At 46.1% G+C, this 25101-nt stretch overlaps 1 protein-coding gene across 3 annotated transcripts in view; it reads left to right on the forward strand.

Moving 5' to 3' along the window:
• The window catches only part of GAREM1 (GRB2 associated regulator of MAPK1 subtype 1), a 106320-nt gene that overhangs the window by 72334 nt on the left and 8885 nt on the right, over nt 1-25101 (forward strand). For 2 of the 3 annotated variants that reach the window (XM_054179643.1, XM_054179644.1), the window contains exons 3-4: nt 10912-11042; nt 20014-21192. In XM_054179643.1, the coding sequence (XP_054035618.1) occupies nt 10912-11042; nt 20014-21192 (1310 nt within the window). The remainder of the gene's footprint in view (nt 1-10911; nt 11043-20013; nt 21193-25101) is intronic. The other variant, XM_054179645.1, reaches the window with a different exon arrangement.

A 25101-nucleotide genomic window follows, 5' to 3' on the forward strand; every position in this document is an offset into this window, starting at 1 on the left:
TACTTCTGTAGATTGAAGCTGAGGGGGAGAGAGAGGAGGAGGGGGGAAAGCAGAGAGTCTGCTGGAGATTGTAAAGCACATGTATATTCAGCAAGCAAATGAGATACAAGCTTTGAAACAATAAGCTGCTCTATAATGCACAGACAGGCTTTCAGGGTACCAAGCCCAGGCTCTGAAGTCTCTCTGCACATTGATAAAAATGTCTAACTCTGAATGAAATATGTTTATTCTGTCTCATGTAAAGCCCTGTAAGCTACTAAAAGCTGACTGAGCTGCTGACTCAGTCATTGTTCCTGGCTTTTCCAGCTCCTCCCCTTCAGTTAATTAAAAAACTTGCTCCTGAGCAGGAAACAAAAGCACTTTTTATGTGCAATTGATCTATGTACATTTTCAAGATTTCTCTTCTGTGAATGCACTTTTTCTTCAGCCTTGTGTCTTGCGGTGCAAGTGCCTGCCAGGGGCAGTGCTGCCAACGTGACTGTCCTCCTTGGGTGGAATAGTTCCCTACACTCATGCCAGGGCCCTTTGAGCATGGGATGGGGTCAGAACCTGAAAGGCACAAAAAGGCTGCTCAGTGAGCGCAACAGCAGCGAGCGGCACTGGGGTCAGGCCGTACAACCAGGGATACTCACGTGGGAGTAGCAGGAGGAAAAGATCTGTCAGCAAAAGAGCTGAGGGCATAAAGGGTAGGGGGGTTGACAGCTGAAGAAAGTCTTTGCGCTGCTGCAGAAACACTAAGGGTTTGGCTTGGAGTGTGGAGTTTGAAGCTTTTGCAAAGAAAATAAATCAAAGCTGTTAATAAGGCGAAGTTCAAGATTAAGCCCAGCAGTTGGCTGCTGGTATTTTAGCAAAAGTTTTGACTTGCCAAGAAATAGAAGAATTGTTTGGAAAAACCAGCTCCATCCTGTCAGATTTCTTTTTGAAGAGGTGGCTACCAAAACCAAAAAGTTGTGTCTGGTGTGAATCCAGATGTCACTCACAGTTAAACTCTCTGTCATTCGTGTTGTGGCCAAAGATACGCTTCTGCACATCTTGAACTGCAGCTGTCCCCAAGTTTTTAAGCAACAAAGTGAAGTAACATCACTCAGGGCAGGCCTCACAGAGACTGGAACCTGGTGGTTTGCTAAGTGACAAAAGTTTTCTTTCCTCAGTAAAGTTTTGGTCCCCTAAAATGATTTACCCTCTTTCCAAGCTCAGCTGTTCTGCTAAGAAAGAAGCTTCTTTCATCTGTCAGTGTAAGATTCCTCTGTGGTCACTGGCGGACAGGATTTCTTCTTTGAATGCTGTGTGGTTTTTTTATCTTCATTTCCAAGAAATCTCATCTTTTACTTACATCCACAGGTAATAAGGAGATAGTGTGTCCTTAGAGAGAGTAGTTCAAGCTATGTTTAAAATACTTTTTATCAGTGCAAAACACCTCTTCACCTTTTTGAACAAATTTAGACACCAGAAGCAGGAGAATCTGTTTAACCAGAACTGCACTGAACTCAGGTCCTGAAGAAAATACTCCACTTTCTTTCTGTCATTGGCACTTAAGTTGCACAAGAAACTGAAGTTCACTGTTTAGCAACCAAAATCAGGAGAGGGAAAGGGAGGAAAGGTTACTTCCTCCATGGATATCCCATGAGGAGGTAGCTGCTGAGGCAGGGGAAGGATGGAGCTGGGTTTCTGTTCTTATTTGGTACTTGGAGTCACCCAGATTATGAACCACAGCTGCACTAGTGTTGGTGGAGGGTATCAGCCCAAAAAGAACAAATCTCTTTTACTGTGTTTTCACCAACCTAATGATCACAGCTTTGATTTGGATAAAAAAAATGGATTTGGGCTTCTCTGCATGAAAGAGGAAACCTTGCACATTCCTAATTTCTGCTGAAATCAATGTTATTGAGGTGAGGGAATCCATGGTATAAAGGCAGAAAGTTTTGGGTGTAATTATGATGGAAAATTCCCAGCACTCTGGGCTAACCTGTAACAGGTGGCCCCACATGGTCTGCTTGAGCCTGTTTGAAATTGGTCATATTCATTTCAGATGTTAACCAGGAGTTGATTCTGTTGCTCTCATCTCAGCTTTTCCTTTGTGCTTTAATTAAATGTTAATCTGTTGTAGACAACCCTGTTCTTCGAGTATATGCCTTGGGATGAATGTATACTGATGATCTGGCAGGAGATCACCTAGTTGAGAACAGACTCAAAGGCAGGTTAAGTCTGTTGCTGCTTCTGAATTTTAAATATATGTGATGTCTTTCACTGAACTAAGAGAATCTACTTGGGCTGAAGAGTGTTAGATACTGTTAAGGCACTTGTCTGCCATCCAGTGCAAGGTTGGATGCTCAGTTTGTGTTGGCATGCCTAAGCTGAGTCTCTGCTCTTAGGACTGATTTTTAGCCCTGTGTCAGTGTTAGTGTATAAATGAAAGCAATCTGTTGGCTTAGTAGGTGATTCAAAGTACTGCAGCCATGTACTTTTTCACTTGCAATTCTACATCTTCTTTTCCAGCTGTTCTATAGAGGACAGAGTTTTTGCTAGAGGATTGTGTTAACTGGGGGATATGTTGGCTTGATCTTCTTAAGAAATCTTCCTCCCTTGTGGCAGGCAGTTCCAGCAGGCTTTCTCATGAAGATCCTTGAGGCTGCTGTAGTAGCAGAAGACCTAAGCTTCAGTGACTTCACCATTTGCATTATTGAGGTCTAAGTGGATATCCACTCTGGTACCAAGGGAAAAGTGCGAGTGGTCACATGAGAAAAGCTTTTGTCATTGGGTAGATGCTGTTAAACATAGTTCCATCTGAATATGAGGAGGAACTTTTTTACTCTGAAGAAGGTAGAGCACTGGAACAGTCTGCCCAGAGGGGTGGTGGAGCCTCCATCTCTGGAGTCATTCAAAGCCCACCTGGATGCTATTCTGTGCAGCCTGCTCTAAGTGAACCTGCTCTGGCAAGGGGTTGGACTAGATGATCTCCAAAGTTCCTTTCCATCCCCTACCATTCCCTGATTCTGTAGTCATCTCAGCTCTGTTTTGTGGCTGCTTTGGGGTGGTTTAGTTGGGCTTTCTGTAACTCCTGCTGTGGTGTGGATAAGCTCTGATATTTACCAGGAGAGCATGCCATCATCATGTGCTTGTCTTTGTACCCTTACTGTTAACAGGAAACTAGCAACAGCTTTAGTTAATAGCAATCAGGCAAGCCAGACAGTGCAGTGGTCACCAGAGCCCTCTGCACGGTCACTTGGCTATGTGAACTAACACACTGCATGTGGGATATTCTTGGTGTCTGTTAGCAGCACATGGGAAAGGAATAGCCTGGTGTTAATCACAAGTTAGATTGATGATAACCCAGTGAGTAAGTGAAATCTAGTTAACTTACAGTCCAGACACTCAAACATGTGACCCTGTAAAATGGAACATTTCATTGTGGTAATCTTGTATTTGTGATGATAATGACTTATGAAACAAAGGTTAGAGGTTAGGCTTGTTTTCCCTGTCTGTCTTTTTGCATCGTCTGTAACCTAAAATTCCCTCTCATGCAATATCTGTGAGCTAAACCCGCTCCAGGCTATCATCAGTCACCATTTGAACTCACTTTCCTTTGTTATGCTGCCAACAGGGTCCTTTTTTCGTTGTTGTTTTGTTATGCTAGTTAGGAGTCATAGAAGTAAGATAAGAGAGACCAGTGGGCTGTACCCTCTCCTATGCTTTGCCAGCCTAGGGTTAGAGATGTCGATAAGCAAGCCTTGGGTTGCCGTGTGGGAAACTCGCTTGGGTTCCTCTCCTCGCCGTCCCGAGCGGTGCGCAGGTGATGTGTCAGTGTGCTCCTGCCCTGCTCTGACATGTCTTACCAGGCTCTCGTTGGCTGACTCATTCTCTCCTGCTCAAATGGCTGTTTGCACCACAGACATAACATGGAAAGGAAGAAAGGCTTCAAAAAGTCTTCCTGATGCTTCCGAGAAGCACAAGGATTCATTCTGAAGGGCTCCTTCCCCGTTGCGTGTTGCGCAATCTCGGGGACTGAATGTGCCTTTGTGCTTTGCCCTCTGCTTTGCGGTGCCATAAGTTTAGCTCCAGTACACTTGATGAATTCTGCTTGTATTATGTTTACTTTGATATGCCTCTGGTTCCTTTCATTTGTTTTTTTAATACATTCCCAAAATTTCCAGAAGATTGGGTACAAATGGGGACACAGGAGGTCCTTTTCTTCACCCCTCTCCCTCCCCCTGAAGAGTAAGTACTGACAGGCAGCTCTTCAAAAGCAGCAGCAGCAGCAGTATTTCAAAGTCTATTTAATAGCTATTTCATGGTGATTATAGTGTAAGAATCAGTCAGAGCTTTTCTAGTTCGTAGCCCAGTGATTAGCCTTTGCAAACTGTGTACCTAAGACTCCTGTTGTGTGTTGTCCTGCTGTATTTTCCACCCTCTGATAGTTTCCTGCATGCTTTCATCAGGCTACAATATGAAAGGCAAAAAATTCCTGTGAATAACTCAGAAAAGCTTCCCTCTCTGCTCCTCCCCAAATCTTTGTTTTGCTTAGCTCTCAGAGGCTATTGGTGTGGCAGATAAGGATGAATCTGCACTGTTGGGTTGTCTTGCTCTTTCTTTGAGGGGTGAAGTTACCATAGGGTTGCATCCATCTTTGTTTGCTGCCTGGTCCCAGCCTGAGGTGACATCAGTAGCCCTTTCAGTAGAGGTGACAGAGCAGGTGATTTGCTTTCCTCTGCAGGGGCAACAAGGCTGTGAGTCTGTCTGCACTGGTTCATTTGTGGGCTCTGAGGCAGAGGCAAAATAGCTCTACCATATGCTCTAATTGATGGGGTGACCATAGACTGAGATCTCTCCCATTGTCCCCCACTGACACAAATGTATTTCTGCATCAGGCACAGAGGGAAGTACTGTACACTATCAGCTGAAGACTGTAGAGGTCCATGTAAGAGCTGGGTGTGCTGAAATGCTCTTTCCAGTTCATGCCACTGCATTCTCCTTTGATACCTAGCAAGCCACCTCACTGTGCCTATCTTACTATCTCCTATTTATCCTTTAGGCGAATAGAATAGAATAGAATAGAATAGAATAGAATAGAATAGACCAGACCAGACCAGACCAGACCAGACCAGGTTGCAAAAGACCTTATGCTCCTCAACTCAACCCATTTATACCAAGGATCATCTTTTGGGGGAGATAAAGTTATTTCCTAATGGCTTGATGCACAAGAATGCTGACAAAATGCAGGCAGAATTTGTCTTGTTCCAGAATGGTGGCAGGTAGAAGGCCTTTCCTTCTCGAGCTGGCTCTGCTCCTCTTTGAGCTACTGAAATGCAGTCAGCAGTCAACAAATAATCTGAAACATAAACCTCTGCAGTACTTTTGCCACCCTGCTGTGCTCTTTGCACGTTCTGCAGCAGTGCTGGGCTTTGCATGCAGCCTCACAGAGAGAGATGTGAGGCTAACTAAATAATCAAAGCTGCTGAAAGACAATACAGCTCCTGCCTCCTTGGAGAAGCATTTAACAGCTAACACAACTGAGCAGATGTTTCTGTGACCTTCCATGTTTCCTGCTTGTGACATGCAGATAACTTTCTATTTTATTTTATTATTTTTTCCTTCAGATTTTCTTTTGGGTGTGTGAGCATGTATGTCCTCCCATCCATTATGTCAATGAAAACTTGATTCTTTGTGCAATCTGTGAACCCTTGCATCGTAGAATCATCAAATGGCTTGGGTTGGAGGGGACCTTAGAGATCATGTACTCCAACATCCCTGCTCAAGGCCTCATCCAACCTGGTCTCAAACCCCTGCAAGGAGGAGGCATCCACAAACTCCTTGGGCTACCTGTTGCAGAGTCTCACCACCCTTGTACTGAAATTCTTCCTAGGATCTAGACTAACCCTACTCTCCTTCAGCTTAAAATCATTCCCTCTTCTTCTGTTGCTAGACACCCTCATGAAAAGTCCCTCTCCAGCCTTCCTGTAGGAATTTTCATGTATTGGAAGGCAGCTCTAAGGTCCCCCTGGAGTATTCTCTAGGCTGAACGACCTCAGCTGCCTTGGTCTATCCTCACAGCTGAGGTGTTCCAGCCCTTGGATCATCTCTGTGGTGCTCCTCTGGACTCATTCCAGCAGCTCTGTGTCCTTATGGACTCTCTTGGTCTAAGCATAGTACAGACACTGTACAAAATGAATGGGTTCATCTTGGAAGCATCCTGGACTGTTGGAAGCAGGTGGGCTATTTGGTGGTGAGGGTTAGATTGCTGCAAACCCAGGGGATCTTGTGTTGCTGAAATAAGCCGTAGGAAGTTGAGAGCTGGGAACATATGTAAGCCTGCAGGAGCTAAGTGCTGGACACAGCAGAAACAACTTGAAGACTGGGACAGAAAGGGCTAATTAATGCCCTTGCAGATCACATAATGTTAGGAGTTGGAAGGGACCTTTAGAGATCGAGTCCAATGCCCCCACCAAAGCAGGATCACCCAGGACAGGTCACACAGGAATGCATCCAGATGGGTTTTGAAAGTCTCCAGAGAAGGAGACTCTACGACCTCTGTGGGCAGCCTGCTCCAGGGCTCTGTCTCCCTCACAGTAAAGAAGTTTTTGTCATGTTGAGGTGGAACCTCCTGTGTTCCACATATAAACCATTTTTCCTTGTCCTATTACTGGTCACCACCAAGAGCAGCCTGGCACCTTCATCTTGACACCCACCCCTCAGATATTTATAGACATTAGTAAGATCCTCTTGTAGGGCTAACTTCTGGCAAGAAGTACAATGGCCTGACCACCCTGCTCCTACTGGGTTTTAGTAAATACCTCCATGAACTGGAGGATAAGCCCTGGTTTAGGTCATTCCCTGCCTTACTGTCTTAACTGAACTCATTTCCAGCACTGGTAGATTTACTGTCTTTGCTGTAAGTACCTTCACAGGGAAATAAGAATTCATCATCTGCAGAGATAATATATACCAGAATGAAACTGTTCCAATACTGTGCCTGCCACGGGTCAGACTAAAAGATAGAGATATAAAGCTCACAGGCCTTGTTCATTACTGCCTTGCATTGGGCTGCAGAGGGAGTAACCACACCTGCTCAGTGGACCTTGCAAGTAGCACAAATCTTTGGTCCTTCTGGACCTGCACTGATTTACTGCAGAAGCATTTCATTATTCTTGTGCTAGTGAGGGAGAGAGAGGGTGAACTTCTAGAAAGGTGCAGTTTACCTTGAGGTTTTCTTCATTTTACTTCTTTTGTTACATTTCTAGTGGTTCAGTTGCCCTGTGATTTGTTTAAGCTTGCTGCCAGTTTTGTAAAGTCTCTGAATGAAATTGAGCCCTTGTACAGTGTAATAAAATTCCACTTCGACGTGCAGCCAAGGCAGACTTCTGTCTCTTTTGCTTGTGTTGCAGCCCTGCTGGCTCTTTTATGGCAGCTTGGTTAGAAATATAGGAAGAAATTGTCTCCTGTGCTTAACATCTGGCTCAAACATGTATTGCAAGCCCCTCTTCAGCCCTTCTTTCTCTTCCTCCAATAAAATATTCTCCCTTTTTTCCCCTGTCTGTAGAAAATCTGGCGTTACAAACCCATCTTTTCTGAAGGAGAGGCGTTTTAACATCCAGCCCTGACAGCTTCCATGCACAGCATAGCTCTTGGTTTCGTAACAGGAGGAAATTAATGCTGCCCTTCATATTCCATGCTTTGGGATCTGTGTGTACTCCTCTGTGGCCAACCTCCTCGTGAACTGCCGCTTGTTAGCAGCGAAGGCACAGACGGCTTTGTGTTTGCGCCGCTCGGCCGAAGGACGGGGAGGATGGCACAGCGAGCGACACAGACGGGTCTGAGCATCTCTTTGTACCAAAGCAAAGCCCCAGCTGATTGAGTTATTTCTTTATTTTAGCAGAACGTGTGATTCCACAGCAGCAGGCTCTGCTCCCTGTTGCACACAGCCTGGAGGGTTTGTTCTGTGCTGAGGAACGTGGGATTCTGTAGAGGTTTGGATTGCAGCGGGTAATTGGCCTTTTCTTGCCACCAGCCTATCTATTGTTAACTACACAACAGTCTTAGTAAACCAGTAGTATTATGCTTCCAAACAGAGTAACCAGAGAACCTAGAATTAAAGACCACTCTCTCATTCAAAGTGCTGCATGAGTATTGTTCATGTAATATATTATTATTCAGCATGGTGTTTTCTTTCCTTGTCCATGTGAATTCAGGCTTTGTTACTGTGCCCAGTTCCATTCTTGCTCTGAAGTGAGAGTTCTGTTTCTTTCTGAACCAGCAAAATTTTCACTGCTATGTCTCACAGTTAAAGAAAACACAAACAACTCTGCAGCTTCCATGCAGTAACATATTTATTTCTCTTCTGTGCATAAAGAGGGGGGGCAGTTAAATCAGAAGGAACCCCACTGCATTTAGGTCTGTCTGGAGTGACTCAAACTTGCTGTGGTTTGGGGTTTGGGTTTTTTTCTTCAGGGAACTTAAGAGCATGGAATGCCTTTATAAATTGCAATCACAGCTTGCTTCCAATAGCAACCACAGCTGGGAATCCTGCAAATCAGACCTCTGGATCCCAAATTGGGCAATCAGCTAGGGTCGCATCCAGGTGGCTGTGTTGGGAGTCAAAGAGAACAAGCAATTGAGAAGTAAGGAGGAGAGAGCAACAGCCTCAGGTCAGCCACGGTGACCAAACACTGTGTGATACTTTAATTTTACAGAAGATCATCTTGCTCTTCGTGACTCTCTGTGAAATGCACTCGTTGGCTCTATGCTCTAGAGCAGTAGTTTTTCTGTGCTCTCTGATGTTCCCTGGTGCAACTCACAGTTCCTGCTGTTGCATGATGTCCTGGCACGTCCTGACTCCACGTAGGAGGATTTCTGCTTTTAATCCTGAAAGTACTGGAGAGCCTGTGGAACAAGAGGTTGCCAGAATTTTTTAAGATAGAGGGTATGTCTGCAATAAAAGTTTTGGATATCTTCAGAAGGCAATGAAACAGATGTACAAGGAAGAAACCTCTGGAACGACTAAGCCCAGAGATACCTCTTCCCTGTTCTGGGCATCTTTGAGTCATGGGTTCCTCCTAGAGGTGTGGAAGAGACTCTGGATAGTGTTGCTAATTGTGCTTAAAGTCCTTCTTACACAGCTGTCCTTTAGTCCTGTCTAAGGCAGAATGCACAAGGCAGAGCACCAGGTTAAAGTAGAGGAATGGCTTCAGCAGGTCTCAGCAGGTCAGGCCAAAGTCCTGCTGCTTCTGTCTCGAGATTGTCCTGGCTGAGCTCCCAATAATAGTGTGTCCTGAAGCAGACACAAATTTGGGTAAACTCAACTGATTTTTTTTGTGGTGAAGGTTTTTAAACAGCTGCCAAGTCCAGTCTTGCAATAAGAAGTAGGAGCATCTTTAGTTGCCCTGCTGATGATACTTCAGAGTTACTGTGGTCACTGTAGGAAGAGAAAGTGTGTGGAAGGGACTAAAAGGCAGTCTTCTGTTTTGTAAGCTGATATTTAGGTTTACAACCACAGTACTCAAGTATGCTGATTGAAAGAGTGTGCCTCTGTCAGCGAGGGGCTGGGGGCTGGGTGGAGGAGCTGAGCCTCTTGGTGTGCCTGTGTGTCTACATGTCAGGGTGGCAGGTCAGGTCTTTCTCATGGGGCATCAGAACTTGCTGGGCTTGCTTTTGTTTCCTCCTCTGCTGCTAGGTGGCCTGGAGTAGGTTAGTGTGGGTGAATTCTCTGAACATGGCACAAAAGTCTCAAGCCTGCTGGGATGTACAGGGGCAGCAGGGTGTTGTGCACAAAAATGCTGAAGGAGTGAGAAAATATTTCTGTAGGTGGCTGACATTCTGATGTATTGGATGTATTTTAATTAAGCTGAGCACTGCTTGAGAACAATAATCCAGTGGCTGCATGCACTGTTAATCTTAAAGCATGATTTAGAGGAGATGCACTGACCACTGATTTTTTTTATTCAGCCTTTTTTTTCTTGCTTTTTGGAGTAGTTTATTCCATTGAGTCTTGCTGTGCTCTTCTCTCACTGAGAGCAGCCTTTCACTTAGGAGTGCTTAATATTTCTAAGTTTGGGAAGGTCACTCCACTGATTTATTTTTAAGTCATACAAGCAGCAAATGTGTCTGTCTGAGCTTTCATTATCTCCCTGAAAAAGAAAGCTTTTAAGCTGCATCCTGGTGGTGCACAGAGGTGCTTGAAGTGCCTGCCTGTCCCTGGCATCTCTGCCCAGGGTGACTGCCTCCCTGTTAGTTCTTGCCTTTTACAAGGCTTAGGAAATAGCCATGGTTTTCATGCTGGGAGGAGGTAAAGTCAGCCAGAAACCCTTCTTTCTGATGCTGTTATGAAGGCAGTCACCTTCAAAAGGCTTTTAAATGCGCATGGTTTAATTTCTTACGTTTAAGTTCTCAAAGGGCTTAGTTGATGCTTGAGTCAGGTCAAATGCTGTTGTCTTAGGGAAGCCTAGGGGAGGAAGAGTTTTAGCCTAGCGTTTTCAAATAGCTGCTTGATGATGCTGAAGACAAAAACAAAGCCCTTGTGTTTATTGTTTTGGGGGTTTATAGTGATGGGTGTGTTTTCCTTCTGTGAAACCTTTAATAGTGAGGGCCAAACCCCGCTATCTGTACAGATACTATTACACCCAGTGAAGTGCACAAGCACAGATGCCTCTGTAGCTGTTTACTATTTCTGGAGCGATAAAAGGATCTTCTTTAATTGAACTTCAGCTCCCACACATTCTTTTCACTCTGACCTGGTGGAGCTGGGTGCCTTTCAGGGCAGGTTCAGGAGGCCCTCTGCCACCTTTCGCCGCCTCGTCTGGCTGCTAAGAATTGGAAAAGTTGAGCGAGCGACACGGTGAAGAAGTTGAGCCAGCAGTTGCCACAGTGACAGTTGTCCAATATAAATATCTTACAACTCTTCTGTTTATCATCTGTTTTCAGGGCAGTTTAAGCTGCTGGAACAAGACCGAGATATTAAGGAGCCAGTGCAGTATTTTAACAGTGTGGAGGAGGTGGCTAAAGCATTTCCTGAACGAGTTTACGTCATGGAGGAAATAACATTCAACGTTAAGGTAGTCCCTGAATAAATATTTATCCCTGCCTAAATGATTAACTGTTACAACCTTTATACACATGGCAAGCGAGCAAAGGCGCCGTGTGGGAAGTGTGAGTTCTGAGACAAGTGAGCCTTTGGTGCTCCGTGTTCAGTGATGAAGCTCTTCATGATCACTTTTGCAGTCTCACATCAATGTGTCTCTCCACTCCTGTGGCACTTTGGGGAGCAGTCCTCGTTGACCCATCCAATAATTCATCTAATTAGGATGGTCCTGCCAGATTTTAAACAAATGTTGTTTGTTGCCCCCTTTCTCCTCCCCCTCCAGCAGTCTGAATTTTATCCTCTGCTAAGCAGCAGCTGCTCCAATCCCTGTCCAGAAAGCCTTCCTCTCAGAGAGCACACAGGGTGACATGATGGAGTTGCTGGTCTCAAAATTGCTGCAGCTAACCAGCATTGTGAACAAAACAAAACAAAAGACACGCTTGTTCTCTGTGTGTGTGTGTTTGTTTGCATGTGCATGCCCTCGGGCTCATCCAAGGGTCAGCAGTCCCTTGAGAGTAAGAGGACTTTCTATCACCAAGCACACTGCAGTGCAGTGGCATGAACCACTGAAGACAGAACTTGTCCTTCCTGGTCCCCAAAAATGCAGACACTATGCAAGGTCCACAGAGCAGACTGATCTTCTGTCTTGCTTCAGTTGATGTGCCTCCTAAGGCTGGAAGAAGAACATCCTAGAGCTGGGATGCAGTGTTGCAGATCCACATGGAATCAGAATCATTGTGGTTGGAAAAGACCTTTAAGATTGAGTCCAACTATTATCTGACTTTTAACAAGTCTGGTGCTAACCCATGTCTTGTACCCTACAGGGTAATCTGGTTGCTTTCTGCTGTGCAAAACCCCAGTACAGAGTTTCATGTGTTAGCAAGGTGGGATTTGTATAACAGCCTCTTCAGGGCTTTTTCTTTCTTGTACTGCCAAAGCTGGGGGACACCAGCCAGTCCTTGGTGTTTATAGGTGTGAAACAAGATTGCTGAAACTGCTGTAAGACCTCATCAGTTAATTCATTTAGCAACACAACCTCCTACCTTCCGAGGCAGTAGGTTGTTTCCATTTGTGCTCTCCGTTAGGCTGAACCCATAGAACAGAGACTTTCATGAATGAAGGCTGCATGGAAAAGTTGCAACACTTTCCTGTGTTTAGGATGTAGTTGGGCAAAACAAGGCAACAAGACAATTCCAGTTCTGCCCAAGAAAATCAGCCTGCCCGTGGCACTGCTGGCCCTACCCGGTGCTGTGCCATTATTTCTCAGTTGCTCAGTGGCCAAACTCAAGAGAGTGGCACAGGAAAATGTGCAGCTTTGAGAGAAAAGTGTTTGTCTGCAGGCTTGTTTCAGTGCAAAGAGCTGTACCTTGAGTTTCATGGAAGTTGTTATTCAAACTCTTGGTCACATTTAGCAAACTGAGAAATAAACATAGCTTACTGGATAGCAAATCCATTTTCCAGAGGTATTATATAGTGATGCTCCTTAATGTAAATAACAGCCATAATAATCCAGGTTTAACCTAATTACACAGTTATCTTGGCAGGATTTCTCTTGGCAGCTTTTCCAGTTTCATAGAAGTCTATTCCAAGGTTATCATCTTCCAAAAAAATAAATGAACCTAACAGGATTTATTAAAGTGTTTAATAACCCTTCACATGCAAGGGAATTATTTAAGCTAAAATTTTAATATAGGGGAGATCCTGTCAAACTGATTAGAGCAAAGGGAGGAATACTAAGTGCAGTTGATTTCTGTCCAACTCACTGTTCCCATTTCAATTTAGAAGAGCATATCAGAAAGTAGCTAATCTGATAGAAGGCTTAAGGGGGGAAAAAACCCAACACAAACCCACACCCCACATCAAAACCAAAAACCAACCTAAAACATGTGATGAAGCATGTAAGATGAGGAGAAACTCTGGGAATTCTTCCATGTTCCAAACACTCCAGTCTTTCATGGACAATATTGGAAGAAAGAGCCTGTAGCATTACAAGGTGCCACCAGACAGCTCTTCTGAAGACTGTTTTATATCCAAATAATTTTGATTCATCCTTGAGGACCTCTACCAACAAAACTTACTTGTTTTTAAAGTGCTCTGATCAGTCCCTTGGCTTTACCAGCAAAAACTGTGTGTGCTAGCTATGAATCAGAGACCTCATAGTTTAAAAAAGCTCTACCAAAAGTGATCCTGAATGAATATTTTTACTGTGCACACAATGCTTGCATTACTCTAACAAGACCTAGCAGGTATAACAAGTGGAATCAAGCCACAAATCATTTTTTATAAGGAGCTCATATGTGTCCAAGTGATTAAAGACTTTCACCTCAGACTATAACAAATTAGAACAGTTGGAGTCCAAGACAGGATATTGACTTAGGTGTTATCAAAATCTGTTTTTCTGAGTTAACCTTTTCTTAAGCAAAAGAAACAATATACTTGAGCTTTCCCAAGAGTAAATGTTTCCTAAATAATCATTCATCACTTTCCTGATGCCTGTCTTCTGCAGCAGTTGTAATTGGCTTCTGAATTGTTATTGAATGGCAGGAGTCTTAACATTTAAAACACTGTGGTGACTGAACCCACTGCTGGTTTGCTGTGTGTTTGATAAGATGTCAGTCAGTCAGAAACCTTTCTGGTCAGCACCTTGGCATCAGTAGTGAATGGTTAATGTGGATCAGCTTCTGACAGTAGGGAGGTGGAGAGAAAGTTCAGCCTGGAGCAGGTTGTGGTTCTGTGGGTGCTTTGTTCAGTTTGACTGTGTGCTGGTGATTTCTAGGTGGCTTTGCAGCATAGTGTGACAAGCATAGCCTCTTCCACAGAGCTGGGAGCAGTGATTATTCTCATCTATAAATAAAGTGAAAACTGGCTTTGTAGGGCAAAAAGATGAGAGAGAGGGAAGTAAAACTGCAGGAGTCATTGTTCTAATAATGTGTAAAACAGAGAGAACAGCCATGAAGACAAAAGGGTTTGCAAAGGAATTGCTTCAGCATGCTCCCCAAGCTGGGAGTTTAGTAACTGGGGGAGACTTTGTGTTTATCAAGTGGTGACAGCAGCTGAAGGTATGATGGTTATTGCTGCATGTTGTTTCACCACTCTAAATAGAATCATAGAATAAAACCACAGGATTGTTCTGGTTGGAGAAAATCTTTAAGGTCCTCAAGTTCAACTGTGAACCCAGCGCTGCCAGGCCACCACTAAACCATGTCCCTAAGCCCCAAATCTAGATATGAGGGGAGGCACATGCAAAACAATTAAAAGATAGGGCACAGTCCCACTAGGGAGATGTTTTGAGGAAAATTTATTGTCCTAGCTTCCTTCCCCCTATTCCTTCAGCTGATCTCAGCTTCCTACCAGTTGTAAGATCTTTACACCTGAAGGATGGAAACTGGAAATAGCAAAAATCCCACAGGAGGGCAGAACGTTGCTTGAGTGTGGGCAAAGCAGGAGTGGGAAGTAAGTGCCAGGCAGGGTGGGACCAGAGTTGGCTCTCCTGGGTTTGTTATGCAGCTGAATGAAGGCTTCTCAGGTGCTTTCTGCCTTCCCTGTTTTCCAGATTTATGAGGAGATGCTAACAGTTCACCATTATATTACTGTTTCTACCTCAGTCTGTGCTCTGGTCTGCCTGAACTCAGGCACTGAGATCATGTACTGGTGTCTTCTCTCTGTCATATGCCAGTGAAATGCCATGTCATGCGTGTGGGCTGGGATGTGCCACCAGCAGTTCCAAGTGTCTGGAATAGCACAGGGCTCTGCTGACCCTCTCACTGAGTTCACAGTGGGAAGTGGAGGGAGTCTGGGGCATGCTTTCAACAGGGGGGTGACAGAGCGCAGCACGGCTTGCAGGGGCAAAGCCTGTTGGGTCATTGCTGGAAGCTTAAAAGGTAAAAGGAACCAAGTCTGGTGTGGGGTTACCCACTCTCCTTTTAGAAGTAATTTTTGATGCACACTTTCTCCCAGATCATAGAATCATTAAGGTTGGAAAAGACTTCTGAGGCCATCAAGTTCAACCATTAACCCAACACCACCATGGCCACTGAACCATGTCCTAAAGTGCCACATCGAAACGTTGTTTTGAACATCACAGTGTAGTTAATGTGCTACTATTTGGCATGAAGCAAATCTCTTCTGAGGAGCTGCTGTGCTTGACTCATTCCTGAGGTTCTCCAAAGGCAAGCACAAAGCCCAGCACCTGGGATGTCATAAGCACTGCCACAGGCTGACAGGCTAGAAAGTGGCTCTGTGGAAAGTCTAAAGGGAGGGAGTTTGTAGATGACAGTGGTGATGTGGCAAAGGCAGCCAACAGCATATTGGTCTGAATTAGCAGGAGTGTAGCCAGAAAGTCAAGGATGGTGATTAATTCCCCATCATTCAGCACTTGTGATGCTACAGCTGGAGCATTGCTTCCAGTTTTGGAAATGGCTTTTTTCCAATAGCACACTAAGACAGGGAAGATGTTGACATGTGGGAGTGAGCCCAGTACACCAAGATGGTCAGGGAGCTGTAGCAAATTATGTCTTAGGAGAGGAAGGGAGAACTGGCTTTGTTCAGCCTTGAGAGGACTGAGGGGAGATGTCTTTGCTATGAGAACCTATCTCTACCCAACGGGAGGGTGTGAAGAAGACAGACTCCTCTGTGGTGCCCACTGGGAGGACAAGAAGCAACAGGCACAGGCTGGAACATGAGAACTTTGCTCCAATATAAGAAAAAAAAACATATTTTTTTAACATGAGGGTGATTGAACACAGAAAGAGATTGCCCAGAGAAGATGTGGATTCTCCATCTCTGGAGAAACTGAAAATTGACCTGGACATGGCCCTGGGCAGCCTGTTGTAACCACACCTGCTTTGAGGAACAAGGAGAATCTTGCCCAGCCTGGGGGATTCTGCAAGTCCCCCCAGTGTCCTGTGCTTTGTTGACATTTTTGTAAGTTTTGTGGCTAGTGGTAAAGTGAAATGTTCAAGTGAACAAGACAGAGCAAGTTTGTTTTGCACAGCTCACTGCTACAAGGACCAAGTAAAGCTCACTTACCTGTGTTATCCATGAACCCCAAACTGTGCATTGCTATGTGTATGATACATACTGAGATATATAAATGAGATCTCTGGTATAAAATGGTTGCTAATGTCCTGGAATGGTTTTGCCTACCATATATGCTTTATAATGCTAATTACTGTGTGGTCATGAGTGAGTTAACCTAACACAAGAAGAGAGGAGTTAGTCTTCCTGACTTGCAGAACTTAAATTTTAACCTTAGCCTGCTGAAGTGTACCAGCAGCTTTAACATAGAATCATAGAATTGTCAGGGTTAGAAGCGATCTCAAGGATCATCTAGTTCCAACCCCCCACCATGGGCAGGGACACCTCACACTACAGCAGGTTGCTCACAGCCACATCCAGCCTGGCTGCAAAAACCTCCAGGGATGAGGCTTCCACCACCTCCCTGGGCAACCTGTGCCAGTGTCTCCCCACCCTCATGGGGAAGAACTTCTTCCTAACATCCAATCTGAGTCTACCCATTTCTAGTTTTGTTCCATTCCCCCCAGTCCTGTCACTCCCTGACACCCTAAAAAGTCCCTCCCCAGCTTTCTTGGAGCCCCCTTCAGATACTGGAAGGCCACAATGAGGTCTCCTCAGAGCCTTCTCTTCTCCAGACTGAACAGCCCCAGCTTCTTCAGTGTGTCCTCATAAAAGAGGTGCTCCAGCCCTCTAATCATCCTCGTAGCCCTTCTCAGGACACCTTCCAGCACCTCCAGATCCTTCCTGTAATAGTGGCTCCAGAACTGGACGCAATACTCCAGGTGGGGTCTCACCAGCGCAGAGGGGGAGAATCCCCTCCCTCAACCTGCTGGCTATGCTTCTCTTGAGGCAGCCTATAGCAGAGTTCAGTGGGGAAGGATAAAGCTGTGCAGAATTAAGACTTTTCATTTCCCTTTTTCAGTTTTTAATTACAATTTCGGACAGCAGCTGCTACTTTGGATTTTTGTTCAGAGGGAAAGAGTGCAGAATGTGCCAAACTGGGTCTGTGGCACGATTTCCTTTTTTGTTCCAGCGCAGTAACATTGAGGCAACTATATTAGTTTGGTTTTTTTTAAGAAGGAAGAATGTTTTCCAGATGTTTTAATTGAGTATAATTTTGTCTTTAACCATGCCCGTTGCATCAAAAAGTCCATTTGCTATTTGACTGGTTGAAATGGGTGCCATAAATAAGCAGCTGCTTTATGAGACCTTGCTTGTGAAGCTCAGCCAGTGAGTTACCTCTGTGGTTTCACATCTGACCCACCATTTCCTTCTACAGTGACTTGTTTGTTGTGAATCACCAGGGAGCTGCGAGTTGGCCAGGCAAGAGCTCCCACAGCCGTAGGCTGTGACAGCTCCCTTGGTCCGGCTGGTGTCCTGCAGGAAGTGACAGAAAGCTGTAACCACAGCATCTCCAGCTGAAAAATCTGGCAGTGCAGAAGCCTTTTGTTGGGACCTAGAATCACAAGATCCTTAAGGCTGGAAAAGACCTTTCAGGTCATCAAGTTCAGCTGCCAACCCAACACCGCCGTCCCTGCTAAACTATGTCCCCCAGTGCCACATCCATGTGTTTTTTGAACTCCAGCACCTCCCTGGGCAGCCTGTTCCAATGACCACTCTGGCAGCAAAGACATTTTTCCTAATATCCCACCTAAACCTCCCATGGTGCAACTTGAGGCCATTTCCTTTCTTCCTATTGCTTGATACTAGGCAGGAGAGACCAACTCCCACCTCACTACAGCCTCTTTTCAGGGAGTTGTAGAGAGCAATGAGGTCTTCCCTGAGCCTCCTCCATACTAAACAACTCCAGTTCCCTGAAGGGGAAGGGTCTAAAGAACAAGTCTTATGAGGAGCAATTGAGGGAACTAGGGACTTGTTGGTGCCAGAAACTCATTTTCTTACAGACCACACCCCCTCAGAGAGAGAAGGGAGGGCTTGAACAGTACCTGCACAGAGCCCTGTGCGTCCTCAGCCCTTATCAGCTCCTTCAAAGGCAGGGTTCCATGGCCACAGCTCAAAAGCAGCGCTCAGCAGTGGTTTTGAGGAGAAACCAGCAATGAGCATCCCGCCATTGTTATCAGCAGCAAACACAAGCATTTTGCTTTCATGTCGAGGTGTTTCAAAATGTTTTCTGGCCAGCAGTGTGAACTGTGAATGAGTATTGCCTACCATAAATCCTGCTAGTTTCCTGGATTAGACCAATTAGTGTTTGTTTAGATAATTGAGGGCTTGAACGACTTCCTCTCCGGAAGCCTGCAGGCTGAAGTGCTAAGGCGGCACACCTCGGCGGGGCTGCCTCTGCCTCTGCTCTGCAAGGCTTGCAGAAGGTAATCACAGCTTGACAAACGTGGGTGAATTGCAGAACACCCTGTACAGGAGGAGGAAGCGTTGTTCACAGCCTCCCCAGTTATTAACTGGTTGGAATTACAGCCTTGATTTCATGCAGTGGCTGTTGTGTGACGGTGCTCCAGTCTGAGGCTTGGAATTTGAAGTTCACACAGCTCTGTGAAGTTGTGTAGGGGTTGCAGGGGTGAGGAAGGGATATGCAATTTTAGCAGATGCTTTCTTTTGTAGGTTTCTTTTTAGTATGTTCAGTATTTCCAAATAAAATCATCTGTAACAGGCCAATTACTGTTTATCTGCTGTACCTTCCTGTATGAGTAGGTATCTGCTGCTACTGAGGAAGAGCTGGGTGGGTTCTATTAGGTCTATGCAGAGGACTTTCTACGTTAAACCACTCAAATATGAAGCAGAGCAGTGTTGTCTACAAAGAGCTATTCCAGTCTTAAGGAAATAACTTCAAGAACAAATGAGCCTTGGACATCTGTTTTGCCTTTTTTTTTCCTTCCCAGTACAATTTCCATACTAGAAAAGCACGCACATGGCTGTGCATATGTTGTTTAATCTCTTAAATTGCAATTATGATCAAAAAATGAGGAAGGAAGTCTATGGCTAGGAGAGCAAAGCAGAGGGGGGAGCTAGACCTATAGGACAGACTAATACTCTTGACTTCTCCTTCAGGGAATAAATGTCATCTGTCATTGTTCCTAGCCTGGAAGATATTATATCAAAGGGATGTGCTTCATAATGGTGACGTCACCTTCTCTGCTCCTTGGGGAGCTGAAGAGGGTGAAAAAAGTTGGCTTCCCTCAAGAGCCTGGCCGATATATTCTAGCAAACAGTGAAAACAAGAGGGTGGGAAAAAGATCCCCAAGGGAATGCAGACCTGATGTGTCCCAGCTGTGTGACACAAGTGGCTATTTCAATTGCTGGGCTATGTGGATTTGTCCTTTCTTTAAAAGTTCAGTGTGTTTGTTCTCATGCCTTCTTTGGCAGTTCCAGGTGGCTGGTTCCCCTCAAGTAAGGTGCAGGAATGTGCAGAACAATTAAAAAAGGTTACTTGGGATGGTGACTCCACCACCTCCCTGGGCAACCTGTTCCAGTGTTCCACCACCCTCATGTTAAAGAAATGGTTCCTAACATCCAATCTAAATCTACTCTTCCTAGTTTGAAGCTATTGCCCCTTGTCCTATCACTACAGGCCTTTGCAAGCAGTCTCTCTCCATCCTTCTTGCAAACCTCCTTCAGGTACTGGAAGGTCATTGTTAGGTCTTCCCAGAGCCTTCTCTTTTCCAGGCTGAACAGCAGTTCGGTCTCAATAGCTTTTGATATCATTGTGGAGTCACCATCCCTGGAGGTGTTCAAGAGGGGATTGGACGTGGCACTTGGTGCCATGGTGTAGTCATGAGGTCTGTGGTGACAGGTTGGACTTGATGATCTTTGAGGTCTCTTCCAACCCTGGCGATTCTGTGATTCTGTGTGTGATTTGAAGTATTATCTTCAGTGGGGAAAAAACAGATGATGTTGTTGTTGTTGTTGTTGTTGTTGTTGTTGTTGTTGTTGTTATTATTATTATTATTATTTTGCAGGTGGCTTCAGGTGAATGCAATGAAGACACTGAGGTTTACAACATTACCCTTAGCACTGGGGATGAGCTCACGCTCATGGGGCAAGCAGAAATCCTTTATGCAAAATCTTCGAAGGAGAAGTCACGCCTCAACACCATCTTCAAGAAAATCGGGAAGCTCAATTCGATCAGCAAGCTGGGCAGAGGCAAGATGCCCTGCCTCATCTGCATGAACCACAGGACCAACGAAAGCATCAGCCTCCCTTTCCAGTGTAAGGGCAAGTTCAGCACCCGCAGCCCGCTGGAGGTGCAGATGCAGGAAGGGGAGCACACGATTCGCAACATCGTGGAAAAAACCAGGCTGCCTGTGAACGTGACCGTGCCCAGCCCCACGCCACGGAACCCTTACGACCTGCATTTCATTCGCGAGGGGCACAGGTACAAGTTTGTCAACATCCAAACCAAGACCGTGGTGGTTTGCTGCGTGCTTCGCGGCAACAAAATTATCCCCATGCATTTTCCCTTGCACTTGATGCTCCCAAAATTCACCCTCCCCGACAGCCTGGTGAAGGGGGAGCTGTGGCATGAAACCCTCATCCAGCACTGGTTTAACGTTTGCCAGGAGCAGTTCGACATAGATGAGTACTCCCGCGCCGTGCGAGACGTGAAGGCCGACTGGAACGAGGAGTGCAAGAGCCCGAAGAAGAGTCGGTGCCCAGGGCACAGCCACGTGCCCAGCTCCCTCAGCTACGCACGGGACGAGCTCACCCAGTCCTTCCACCGCCTCTCCGTCTGCGTCTACGGCAACAACCTGCACGGCAACAGCGAGGTGAACCTCCACGGCTGCAGGGACCTGTGCAACGAGTGGGCCCTCTTCTCTCACGACGCTCTGCAGTACCAGGAGTCCGGCGACAGCGGCAGCGATTACCTTTTCCCCGAAGTTAGTGAGGAATCGATGTTCCTGCCTGCCAAGCCAGAACTTCCTTACGAAGAGCTGTGGTTGGACCAAGGGTCTGGGAAGGCTGGAGAGCAGCCTCTCACTCGCTCGCTGAGCGAGAAGAGCAAATGTGACAACTACAGAGGCTCTTTCCGATCAAAGTGTGGTCCCGCGTCTCTTCCCGTGCCTGCGACTGTTGGAGCAACCACGAAGTCTTCAGATGTTTCCCTACCTCCACCTCCAGTGCCTCCCAAATCAGAAGCAGTAAGTCAGGCTTATTTATGTCGATTCGTTTCTGATTTTAGCTGGGGAAGAGTTCTCTTGGGGACTTTGTCAGGGAAGGCTTGGCAGGGGGGACACATGGAGGGCAAGGAAACATTGAGACCCTGTGAGATGTGCAGCTTCAGCTGGTTGCCTACCAAGTGTAAGTCATGTCCTAAAAATCAGTAGCATATACTTTATGTAACTGATCTAGTAGCTTCATTCTGGTACCTTCAGGTGATAGTTATTGGGGTGTCTTCTTCCCACAAGCAAGGTCTAAGAATTGGTAGGTCACTTCCTTTCCTGGCTTTCCACATCACTTCTGCACATGGCCTCCATGTTTTCTCCTGCTTTCTGTGGCCAAAGAGTGTGGGGCATGACCCTTCTTGAAGTGCCTCAGATCACCTTAGCATGTGTGTGTCTTCAATTAACAGGCCCTGATGATGAGGACAGTTAGAACTTTCATAGGCTTGAAGTGTTGCTTAATGAGAGATTGTCTTCTCTGCTATGAGTCCATGGCAGATTTGGGAGAACATGAAGTGTCAGTGACCTCTAGGAAACTTTATCAGACTAGACCTGGACTAATTGCTCTGTGCTGCTTGTTGAAAGCAAACCTGCTTAATAGGAGCTCTGCAGAGCTGACAAATGAGCCCTTTAGAAGGACTCAGTTTTAAACAGAGCACATTTCCTGTCTTAGGGTTTCTAATGAAAACTCCTGGGAGAACTCACTTCTCCAAACCTGAAATGTCAAGGAGATGTCAGAAGCAAAAATGCAAATATGTTTGGTCAACAGGAGCTTATGTGGTCTGCATGGAAAATCCAACCATTACACGGTCCCTTAACAGAGTGCTAGATGTTTTCTTTTTAAAAGGCATGAAGGAAAAAAAGACTTCCCCCAGGAAAGAGTGGCTAGGAACCTTCAGCAAAACGTGAATGATCTATACTTGGGTCACAGGAAACTTGACAGATATTATGATTTAATGAACTAGTTTTGCAGGGTTTTGCTGCAGTTTAATAAAGAAAATACTGTTCCATTTGCAGACTAATGATAATTTTAAGAGCATGGCTGCACAGTAAACTGAGACTAATCTAAGTCCGAACTGCAGCAAACCCTGGAGATCCCATCCCCTTCCTTTGCCATCAAACAGTCCAGCAGTGTGGGCTGCAGCCTTTCCATCATGAGCCAGGTCATGACACACTGGAAAGCTGAGTTGTGTTTCTTTGTGCTGGATTAGCCTGCAGTGGATTGCCGTGGAGATTCCCCTGGCCAGGCTGTGCAGCTGCTGGGGAGATGCGGGGAGGAGAGCTCCAGCGCAGACATGAAAGGCACAACTGCAGCCCTTTGACCGAGCCGCCAACACTTCCCAAACCCCAGCAACAGCAGCTTCAGCAAGGCCAGGGAAGTCAGGGCATTATGTCTTGCAGCACAGAGTGTTTACATGTCCTGTCTCAGTGCGGGAACCCGAGAGCACTTCGCCGCTTCCGAGGTCAGGTGCGCGCCGACGCTCTGTCCAGACTCTTGGACAGGTGCCCGGCAGCACCGTATCAGGATGAGGTTCCCTGGCAGCTTATGCTGATGTAAACCGGCGTGGGGCTGGCCCCACCCTCCTCCTCCTCCTTTCCCAGCCACATGGTCCTGGCTCCTCTTTTGTGCAGGCTCTGGCACTCCTGTGCCTGGGCAGGCAGCCAGGTCCTGGATCTGGAGAATGATTAGTTTCCTGCTGATTTCTGCAAGCTGAACGGCTTCAGCACAGGGTCAAGTGAGCACCAGAGCCAGTGGTGGGGAGAGGACAGTGGGGGAGGAAGGCTGCCCATGCAGCAGACTAAAGCTGACCTCCTGGCTGGAGGCTGCCCAGTCCTCCAGGTCATGCCTGAGGCGTGAGTGATGCAGTGCTAGGAGAGCTGTGAAGCACCTGCACAGCATCAGTGTGGAGCCTCACTCCTGGGCAAACAGTGTGGCATCATGACTCCCTTCTGGGGCAGCAGGGTGGTGTTTGGGGTAGATGCTTGTGTTGTCTTCTAAGGCCATTTTGGAAAGCATGCAACTTTGTCATGCCATCACTGAGGTAATGTGTGAAGGCTGTCAGCAGGGGTTTGGAACATAAGCCCTACGAGGAGAGGCTGAGGGAGCTGGGGTTGCTTAGCCTGGAGAAGAGGAGACTCAGGGGTGACCTTATTACTCTCTACAACTACCTGAAGGGAGGTTGTAGACAGACGGATGTTGGTCTCTTCTCCCAGGCAAGCAGTACCAGAACAAGAGGACACAGTCTCAGGCTGCACCAGGGGAGGTTTAGGCTGGATGTTAGAAAAAAGTTCTATACAGAAAGAGTGATTGCACATTGGAATGGGCTGCCTGGGGAGGTGGTGGAGTCGCCATCACTGGAGGTTTTTAGGAGAAGACTTGATGGGGTGCTTGGTGCCGTGGGTTAGTTGTTTGGGCGGTGTTGGATTGGTTGATGGGTTGGACGCGATGATCTTGAAGGTCTCTTCCAACCTGGTTTATTCTATGTATGTATTCTATGTTTCAGCGTTGCTTTCCAACCACGCAGGAGAAATCATTTCTGCTAATGGTATTACCTTGCATTTAGAGGTGGGCAGGGAGTTTTACCCCACAGAAGAACAAAACAAAGCCCTTGCATCTCCATAGATGATGATAATGTAGACTTGGGTGGTGTTGTGGCTTCCTGGAACAGCTTTGGTATGAGTATCAGTGACCTACTGAATTCATCAGTGGGCTGGGGCCAAGGAGATGTTTGCATGGTTTCCGTGTAGGGTATTTATAGAATAAATACATCTCAGGAGCTGCTGCTGAACATGTGGTTTAGTCATCACTCCCTCTAGAATGATATTCCATAGCATTTTTCTATAAAGGTTGGCTGGCAATTGTATTTTTGCATGCACTGAATTTAAGATGTGCGTACAGGAGCTATTTCCAGAAGCCATAAGGACACTTGGGTATTTCAGAAGCTCTTCTGGTTTTCTTCTCTCTGGCAGGATGAAGCATTCTGATGTAGTGTGTATTTTCTAAAACACCTTTCACAGAGTCAGTGTAGCATGGAGGCAGAAGGGAGGGAAGAAGTGAGCTCTGATTTAAGGCCTGTAAATTAGAAATTGCTTCAGTCCCCAAACACTAATTTGCATAAATTGAGAGGCTGCTTTCCTGATTGATTTAAAGCATGTCCCTGATGGAGTGTGCTGGAAGTTCAGGCTCCTGCTGGCAAGAGGCACTGGACCAGTTTGAGTTATGCTCATGGTCATGCTCCTGACAGGGTGGGTTTTATTCAGGTGACCTCAGAAGTGATCACTGTGAAGGGCACCTGTGATGCCCAGATCTAGAAGTGCCACCCCAGGGCCTGGAGGGTTCTGGCAGAGCTTGGGCTGGTACCAAGGAAAAGGAGCAGAGGTCTTAAACTCCGCCTCATGCTGTCAGAAAGGGGTCACCATTCCTGTGTTATGGGAGGAGGGAGTGTTGGAGGCAGGAGGGCTCAGACAGTGATGAAACAAAGTCCTGTGGTGTGCAGTGCAGATGCCCTTTCTGTGTGTCTGGCCTCGAGTGCTGCTGGGCACAGGAGTATTGCTTACTTACAGCAGCAGCCACCAAGCTGGTCATCGTGTTGCATGTTGGCTGTTCCCCTCCTCTCCCATGGTTATTTTATTACTGTTCACTTGGACCTAGTGAGAGTGGCTCTCCTGAAGTTCCCCCTTGCTCTTGTCAGTTTAATCTAGAAAATCTCTCTTTTTTTTTTCATTCCTCTGCTGGGTTTCCCAAGGGCTCTGTGTGGCAGCTGTCTTGTGAGAGGGACCAGCTGGGACTGCAAACTGGTATTGTGGCCTCTGCAATCTAGGTCAGCAAGGGAGCTTGGTGGAGCTTGTTACACCAGCACCTCTGAATGCCCAGGGACGAATCCCTTT

This window comes from Dryobates pubescens, chromosome 3, assembly GCF_014839835.1.
Source record: "Dryobates pubescens isolate bDryPub1 chromosome 3, bDryPub1.pri, whole genome shotgun sequence".
Lineage (NCBI taxonomy): Eukaryota > Metazoa > Chordata > Aves > Piciformes > Picidae > Dryobates > Dryobates pubescens.